The sequence below is a fragment of the Drosophila innubila genome, chromosome X (genome assembly GCF_004354385.1).
Source record: "Drosophila innubila isolate TH190305 chromosome X, UK_Dinn_1.0, whole genome shotgun sequence".
Taxonomy (NCBI): Eukaryota; Metazoa; Arthropoda; class Insecta; order Diptera; family Drosophilidae; genus Drosophila; species Drosophila innubila.
Genome location: NC_047626.1, coordinates 24,767,161 through 24,776,989, shown reverse-complemented (window position 1 = coordinate 24,776,989; position 9,829 = coordinate 24,767,161). Strand labels below are relative to the sequence as shown.

General features: G+C 32.7%; 1 protein-coding gene across 1 annotated transcript in view; it reads left to right on the top strand.

The window, feature by feature from the left end:
* The first annotated feature begins 902 nt into the window (after positions 1-902).
* Positions 903-9,829, top strand: part of LOC117793941 (CAR1 transcription factor) — a 49,416-nt gene continuing 40,489 nt past the window's right edge. The window contains exon 1 of the mRNA XM_034634400.1: positions 903-1,124. Within this exon, the coding sequence (XP_034490291.1) occupies positions 998-1,124 (127 nt within the window). The 5' untranslated portion in view covers positions 903-997. The remainder of the gene's footprint in view (positions 1,125-9,829) is intronic.

Genomic DNA, 9,829 nt, shown 5'->3' with positions numbered 1-9,829 from the left:
ATGCAAAAACAAAGCCGAACGAGACGGACGTGTAACGGTCGATGCGAGCGAGCGAGCGTATATTTCGTGATTCCTAATTCCGGTCTGTTATTGTGTGCACTACATTTTTTGTCGTTGAAAATAAATAAATAATAATAATTCTAAACGCGTCCCCGTCACGGCTATCTTTTCAAATTTTGTTCGTTGGCGAAAATTTGCAAAAATTGTTTGCTATTTAATTTTTTGTGCGGCGAAAGCAACGCGTGCAATTTGGAAAACAGTTGGGTCCACAGCAAGCAGTGTGTGGACGGGTGCCTCAGTCATATTTGGGGGTTCATGCAAATCAAAACATGGCGTTGCAGCAACGACTGACAGCAGCAACAACAAGGACAACAACAACAACAACAAGAACAACAACAGAAGCAGCGGCAGCAGCAACAAAACACAGGCACGTTAAGAAGCCAAAGGATACGCTCACAATGCCACAGACAACAATTACAACAAGCAGAGCAGCGCGACACAAGTGATTGAATGAGCGCAGAAGCAGAACATAAAAACAAACAAATACAATATTGAAGGAAAAGGAACGCTGTAACTACAGTTACAACAACAGCAAATGCGGTAGCGAAACTCGTACGAAACGTAATTAACGATATTTGCACAAACACGCAAATAAAACAAATTCATTTAAGAAAAACAGCAACAAATAAAAAAAAAATTATTTAAAAATACCCAATAAAAATAATAGTAATAAGAGAAAAAAAGCGCGCTAAAAAACGCGCGCCTGCGCTCTGCAACAGCAACAAAAAGCAAATAGTTTAAAAAAAATATACATATATAAAAATAAAAATAATTAATACAAGAAGTGCTGAAAATTGATGTACAATTGTTTCTATATTTTTCATTAGCGCATTATTTTATTTTGATTTATTTTATGTGTTTAGTGTCGTGCAGTGACAACAATATATAAAATATTTAACAATAATTTTTGTTACAACTACAATTAATAACAATCAAAATGGAGCAAATTACGCAATATTTTGAGCAAATGGATTACGTGTCCTTCGGCGTTATAGCGCTTCCCTGCGTTATCATCGCCGTCTACGGATTTCTGCAAGTGGCCAGCGGACTTGCCAAAAGCAAAAGTAAGTTGTAAAATTCGATTGTGCGAAATCGATATATTACGTTATCGATCAATTAGAAATTACTAACGGTAATTCACGTCAGTTATCCTCTCAGTTATCGTCCACTCTCTCTCTCGCTCTTTCTACCTATCGCTGTCTCTGCCTCGGTCCCTCGGTAAACTTCTCCTTAAATAATTGTGACTCAATTTGAGTTGCCAATAAAAACATTTTATATTTGTGACGCATCCAAAATTAATTCAGTCGATGAGATATCTCAGAATTTGGAATTTAACTGGGCAGATACACAGTCATATATATTTATATTTTAAGTAATTTACATCCATGTTGAATCGCTGCGAATGATATAATGCCTACTTTGTCTAAGTCTTATAAGTCCCATACTAGCAATCTGCATTTATTATTATTCGTATTTTTGCTAACTGTACTCAAGTTGGTAGTTTTTTCTTTAACAAGTGTGATATTAGATCTCCAGCTATCTTAAACATTTATATCCCAAGTTTTCCCCTTAACAAATATTGAATTGAAGTGTCGCTCCAATTCAGTACCCTAAATTACTTAAACTTAGATAATGTGACACATAAAGCTATAAAATAAATAAAGCCAATTTTAACCATTTTAAGGGCAAACTTTTAGGCCTGAAGTTATAACAGCTGCAACGTATCAAATTGCAAATAAAATAAGAATTTTGCGCTTGGGACTTTCCCAAAGAATGTGGCTCAGACAGATAGCTTTGTATGTATGTATTTTATACATACTAGCTTGCATTTATTAACTCATAGAAAGCTGACTACAAACAGAACGTGTTTGTTAATAAGCCGGTAAAATCGTGGAAAACTCTAACCGAAAAATGGGGGAAATAAATTGAAAAAAGGCTTGGTATACAGATTATAGGTGCGATGAGGAATATAAGATGGGTTTATGTGAAGTATGCATGACCTATCCTATGAATTTTGTGTTGGTTTTTTAGTGCTGTTTGTGTTACTGTTGCAGTATCTCGAATGATAACAGGCAAGCGAAGCAATATATTTATAAGTATAAGTATATATTATACTATAATATATTTACTTGTACTTGTACTCGTATTCTTCCCGGTTTGAGCTTTTCAGCAAATATCTGAAATTAATTAACCAGAACAAGCCACCAATCAGACGTTACATGGGAAAAGTATCTTTAAGTTAAATGGGGGAAAGCAGCGGGGGGTGGACACTCGACAAATGGCGACGCAAACCGACAAAAAATTAAAAACGTTGATGGTCCATCTCGTGTTTGAGCAATAAACAAAATCAAGTTTTTATTTTTTTGAGTGTAACACGTAACTGGAAATTTATATAATCAACTGGGTAACTTTCATTCCCATACAAAATGTTGGCAAAATCACTAAAATTAGCACACGAAACTAAAATTCGAGGCTGACTTACTTTCTTTTTAGTTGGGAAAGGTCTTTGGTTTGTCTATCTTTGAATTATAATTACAGTGTGTGTAAAAAAAAGTTGAGACTACACACACAAACATACAGTTGGACAAACCTAGTTAACATTTTACGCTGTTTCTTTTTATATTTATTTTAATTTTATTTTTACTTATTTGTGTTTGTTTTGCCAACTATTTTTGTTGACTTTAGTCTTTGCCTTGCTCTTGTTATTGTTGTTGTTGTTGCTTGGCTTTTCAAATTGAGTTCATTTATTTATTTTTATGTGTGCCACACACACACACGCACACACTCACAGACAGACAGAGCCTGAAGCTGTAGAGGCAGTAAATGTATTTCAATAAATAAACTAAATAGAAAAATGCGTTGCACTCGCTGTGGCATATGGTATACAGTGACTGCCAAAATTAGCTTATCCACCATACAAAAATAATCGGTCTTTAATCTGTAGAATACACATTTTTATCAGTTTACGGGGTGTAAAGATAACGATATGTAAAAAATAATCAGATTACTTAAGAAAACTGCAATTTTTCCGTGCTTTTCCAGTGCTGCAATTATTTTTTCATTTCACGTTGCAAGCATGCAACGTCAGGTGGCGCTTTAATAGGGCACGGCGATAACTGCAGCAAGTTAATGCGCTTTAACAATTTCAACTTATCATTGTTTAACCAATTTCAAGCTTTAATTATAATTTATTATTTGTAATTTATAGCTTGTTTATTTTGTTGACTTGTTGTTGTCGTTGTTGTTGTCGTTGTTATTGTTGTTTTTGCAATATGCAGCACTGCTGCATGTCTAACACCCATCAACTGTTGAACTTATCCCTAATTACTGCCGCCGATCGAAAGTTGCAAGTTGTTTTCTTTTTTGTTTTATTTTGTTTTTACTTATTTTGTTTTTTATGTTACATGCACTAAATGCGCATTATTAGTGTGAACTTATTTTCTGTATAGTTTAACAATCTAAATAGTTGGTGACTGTGTCGTTAATATATATGTATGTAGATGCGATGACAGCTCAACTAGCGAATCGTTTAATCGCATCAAGTATACGTCCAGTCATCATATCAATCATACGCACTGTCTAACAGGCAGCAATGTCAAACAATATGACTTTCAAATCAATTTGATAATGATGTATAACAGAATGTCAATTGTTAGATATCTAACTAATGCTAATGCTATAGTTGTAATCACTTGCGCATTACATATATAGATTCGTATGTATCAGTCGGCACCCCTCGTTGTATTATCTATGTTGGGTCTCAAATCTAGCCTTGTTTTCAGTGTTCTTATATCTTCACTTTTTTGACACTTAACTATCAAAATTGCCACATTTTGTTGCTAAAGTTATCTTTGTTGTTGTTGTTTTTTTTGTTATATGTTATTTTTGGCATTTAATTTTATTACACAATTTGCGGGGCACTCATCATCATCATATGATTTTGATTATTGATATCAGACCAAAAACATGTTTGTCTTCTTCACCTACTGCTGTTGTTAGTGTTAATATTGTTGTTGGTGTTTGTGTTGTTGTTGCTGCTGCTCTTGTTGTTTATGCTCATTCATATTGCGCGTTTATTTATTTAATTTATTTGAACTCTTATGCTAATTTGCTGGCATTTAGTCGCATTTCTTGTTGATATTAGAACATATTTATATTGTCATATATACAAAAGATACCCTGTAGCCAGTAGCTGCCCTCAATGGGGTATTATCAACTAACAATTTTTGTTTTCCCTTCAATACACATACAAAATTAAGAATATTTCAATCAGTTTCATTAAATTTATACTACCCTACGTGCTGCTCGCATACACAGTATCTATGCTGCTTATACATTTCGTGTAGAAAAACTAAGATGTGCCCAAGTAAGATTTTGAGTATATACAAATATCTCTGGCCTATATAATCTTTAAATCACGCAGCTGCTGTGGCCTTAACGTGCTTCGAATTGGCCTGGCCAACAAAACTATAGGGCATCACTCTCATTGGGTTAGGGGCCGAGCGGGGCAAGGCAGGGCAGGGTCGGGTCGTGCCTCGTGTGTTGTCTATGTCGTGACATAATCGACCATGCGATTAAGACAATAAATTAGCATTAAAAAGCGCAAACTCTGGACAAAAGTGAAAAGTCGAAGAAATTCCGAATTTCGCTGAGAAAACTAACAACAACCAAAACAAAACAAAAAAAACAAAAAAATTATAAACATGGTTGAATATACGTGACATAAGAAAGGTCGTACACCATTGTCATGGCAAGACCCGGAGACAAAAAGACCAAAGAGACCAGTAAAAGACCTGTCGAGTATCTCGTCATTCATTTCCATTTCCAGCTAACTTTGGCTTATTTCATTATACATAGAAATATACATACATATATGTATATACATACATACATACATACGTCTATATAATCTGTTTTGCTTTTGTTGGATTTCTTCTTTGGCCAATGATGATGGCCAAGTCCAAAGCCAAAGCGAAAGTTTTTCGTTTTTTTTTTTTTTGTTGCTTTTTGAACTTCTTATTTAACTTGGCTTCGTTTTCACTTTGCCTCGTTGCTATTTGATTGAACGTGCCGCAATTCAAAACCCAGCAACTTGTTCAAAAATAATAAAAAATATATCAAATATATATATCTGCACATATATAATCATAAATAACAAGTATATATTTTGATGAATGAGCTGGTTGTGGCGATCACAACTGTCCAGATACTCGTATTTTGGTTATGGTATTACCCATAGATCATCTAATTGTCAGCCCCCACTTAACATATGTTACAGTTTTTTTTCGACTCATTAGTTGAATGTTTTAATGTACAACTCAATTATTTTAGTTGATTTAACAATATATAAATAAATGGAACAATATTTCCTTTTTTATTACTTTTTACTGTTTTGTCTTTAAAAATTTTCCATTCAAGTTTGTACAATCGAGTTTCGAAATAGTGAACTAATTTATAAGCGAATTTTCATTTAATTTTTTTTTTTTTTGTGTTTTTCAAATACTTTTAGAAGTTTAGAGATTTTTGATTGTTCCAAATAGGGCTCAGTATATCCAGACTCGACTGTACTAGAAATCAAAGATAACGATTATGATTTTTAAAATATACATTTAATAATAACAATTATATGAATTTCTTGTTAAGAAATTAAAATTGATTCTCAATCTAATTTAAAAATTATAAAATAAATACAAATATGTTGGAAAAAATATTTCTTATATTCAATTTAAAAAAAAATGTTTAATAAGAGTTATTAAATAATTTTTGCTATAAGTTACGTTTTTTAAAACTCATAGCTTATTTGTTATTGCTCATTGAAATTGAATAAAATTGGTCTTAATGCTTTTAATTGAACTAGCATAACATTCAAGAAATTCCAGAAGGGTTGGTCAAGTTTAAAGTTATTTAATTGTCTAACAAAACTCTTAATTGAATAGAGAGGCAGGAAAAAAAAACACATTTTTTAGTGAAATTATTTAGCAGCTTTTCACATTTTGTTGATGGCCTTTGAATTTAACTGACTGACTGACTGACTAATATTGGCAACTGACGTTGGCAACTCCGACACTTTCTTCAGGCGACCTAAAGCACCACTTGTTGTTGTTATTGGGACTTTCATTTGAATGCGAAATGAAAAACGAAACTCGACGATTTGCTGATGTCTTTTGGCTTTTGGCTGCCACTGTTGGCCAAGTTATTTGCAAGTGTTATACAAGTCGCAGCATGCCCCAAATTAAGTGTGACCAATTCGGCCAAAGCAAAACGACAACAACAACAATATCAACATCAACTTTAGCAGCAGCTAAAACTCTTAGGTAATATGCAATATGCAAACAACATTTAGACACAGAAATTTGTCAAGGGTCTGTCAGTCAGTCAGTCTGTCAGTCAGTCAGTCAGTCAGTCAGTCTGTCACTCATTCAGCTTATGTTAGCTAGTCAGCTGGCCGGCAAGGTATTCAATTGTCAGCCGGCCGGCTGGCCAAGTCTTTTTGACCCAAAGTAATAACTCAAATTTTGCGCTGTGTTTTTCAGTTGTTAACACGTTTTCACGCGCATATAATTGCAACACATACACACTAACACACACACGGTTGAGAGTGCTAAGCGCTTGTATATGTATTTGTATTTATTTTTGTTGTTAGTGTCGAGTCACATTTTGCCAGTGTGAAAACCATAAACAAAATTGAGGCTAATTGAAGGCACTTTTACTCTCGCGGGCAACATGTTTCTTGGCAACATGTTGCCCAGTAACGTTTCAACATTTAATGTTACAAAAAGACATAGATACATATGTTGTACATTAAATATATTTATATCCGCTTAATTATATATATATATCTGCTTGATATTACATAAATCGTCATATTTGTGTGGAAATCTGTGTGTGGAATTTGCCTGATCAACACTCATCTTGGGAATTAAGCTGAAATAATTTAATGAACTAAAATAAAATCTATATGAGTATGTATATGATATGAAAAAAGCGATAAAACGAATAGAAACTATTAGATTTTTACTTAAATATCATAGTCGTTTAATATACGATGTGCTGTAACCTGTAGTAAATCAACTTTTAAATGAGTGTCTTTCAGATCATCTTTCAGCTGAATCGTTCAATTTAAAAGAATTTTTGTCTATAACATGCGTCGATAACATAAAATTCTTAGATTAAGAAAACACATCTTGGTTTTAAGAACATTTCAAATAAGTCCAAGTTCTTATTTTAAGAATAAGTGTTCTTAAAATTAAAATAAAAAAAAAAAAAATTAAAAATGATTTTTTATATTTATAATTTTTTTTTCCTTTAATTTTGACTTTTATACATTTTATTCTGACTTTGGTAATTTTATAAATATTATTTTAATTTGCTACGAGTGGGAATCGAACCGGCGCCTACTGCTTCACAAATTAAGCGGTTTCTCTAACCAGAGCGCCACGGGGCCACCACTTGTTTTATATGACATTTTTTAGATTAATATCCTTAGTATTAGTAATATGGTCTTAAAATGTTCTTATTTTAAGAACAACATTTTTAAGATGAATGTTCTTGATTTTAGAAGTTGGTCATTTTTTTCAGTATAAGGTTTTCAAACCGCATCCCAAATTTCTGCATTATTTGCTAAATCATCGTAAACTGATCTCAAATCTTTTGTTTTGGTTTTGTTAAAAGTTGAGTTAAGCTGTTAATGACGACTTCAATTTCGTTTAATCATTATACAATGAGTAAATTTGTTTAGCATGCCTTATATGTATATACCTTTCCTTTGATTCTTGCTACAAATTTGTTTCCCAATTTTTTTAAATAAATGAATTTAGGCACTGTTTCATTCTGTTGTCAATTCTAGTTTTCTATTTTAATAAAGTTTATATTTAAATATACATTACAGAAACTCTATATAGGAAATTGTTTAGTTATAATTAAGGCTAAGCTTCTAATCTAAAATGTTATATTGCGGTTACCTTAATGAGTCGAAGTCTGAATGTAATTATTGTGTATTTTGAGTCGCTCGACAAACTCCTGTTGTAAATATTCCATATCTACATTCAATATATTTTCTATATTTATTTATGTATTTTCTATATTAATCTAAAAAGTGTGCTAAGATTTATATTAATTTGGGTTAACAGCTGGCTGTTAGTAGCTTCAATGTTATTCTCAGTCAAACATTTAGTTTGACGCAATCTCGTCCAAGTAGTAAATAATTATGTTAGTATGAATAGAATTCGTTTTGGGGTAGACTCTCTCTTCTAAGTAGTTCTATTTTTATTTGTTTGTTTATTTCTTTATTGTGGTTGTTGCTCGTCCCATTTTCTGATGACATTTCATTCAGTGAAATTGAAATAGTTGCATGTAATTGTAGTGACAGGCCGTAAACAGCAAGTTTGCAAAAAGCATTACGTTTTTATTTATGTTTCTTCGTTTTCTATGCAGTTTCACGACATATATATATTCACATATATATATATATATATATATATATATATATATATATATACATCATAATATTCATAAATATAGTATATTTAAATATCTGTGTATGTACATATGTATGGCACATGCGTTTTTGTTGCTTGTTTCATTCTTTCGTTTTATTGTTTTCGATTTTTGGTTTTTGCGGTTTTTCAGCGCCAACTTGTTGATTCGCACACTCATCGCGTCGTATGACAAGCCCAACAATATGTTACATTTATCAGCAACACAGCAACACATGACATTTTTCATGGCAATTGCGTATCTTATGTCTGATACTTTTACTTTTCTTCAAAATCTATACTTTATGGTTGCCATATCATTGCAGCTAATAAACAAGAAAGATACATCTTTAGCTGAGAACTGGTCTTTATCATTCTTAAACTATTTTATCAAATTAGATGACTTTATTTTGAGTTTTCAAGCTCACTATATGATCTGGTATCATTTGGTTCGTTCCCATGATAACCACCCATGATAACTGTGTCAACTGGAACCTTTAGTCTTTAGATCGACTTACTATATCATAAAGCAACAAAGGGTCTGTTATTGTTTACTTGTTTTCATTTCTTTGTTTTTATTTGTGATGAGTTTGCTTTTCCTGAAGTCTGTTCATCAACTTCATTATCAAGCTGCATTACTTCCTTAAGTGTTTTTCACGCCAGACAAATGAAAGCAATGCTCTCTTTTTTTTACTTCTTTCCTTTACCTTTATGGTGGCTATAATTACCTTATTTACTTTCCCATATCACCATCATCATCATCACGATCGTCATGTAATTTCTTCCTCTTGCCATTTGGCCTTTCACTCGAAACGCATTCACAAGCAGTTCACAATTGTCGCTGTGTGTGTATCCATCAGATTTAGTAGCTCTTTTTTTGTTTCTTTCAACTCTTTTGGGTAACGGGGCATGGTTATATTTACTTCGTCTCGCCTCGCTTCTCATGCGCCTCTTTTCGCCTCTCTCTCTCTCTCTCTTTCTTTCTTTTCTTATGTATTTTCATGCTATTTACTTAAGTTTTTCACAAGTGCAATTGAGGTTACTTTCTATTTAAAATTAAATAAATAAGTACGCATGCAAATAGAGCCAAAGCCAAAGCACAATGTTAATTTCTCTCTCCCTCTCTCATTCGTTCTCTCTTGTTTTTTTTTTTCTTTTTTTTTTTTTTGTTGTGCTGGTTTTATTTTTCACAGCTGCCGGCATGCATCAAAATTTGCCATCAATTTTTCTAGCCAACTTGCCCTTGTTCTCGGCATTCAACTAGATCCCCTAGTTACTTATATAACAGATAGAAG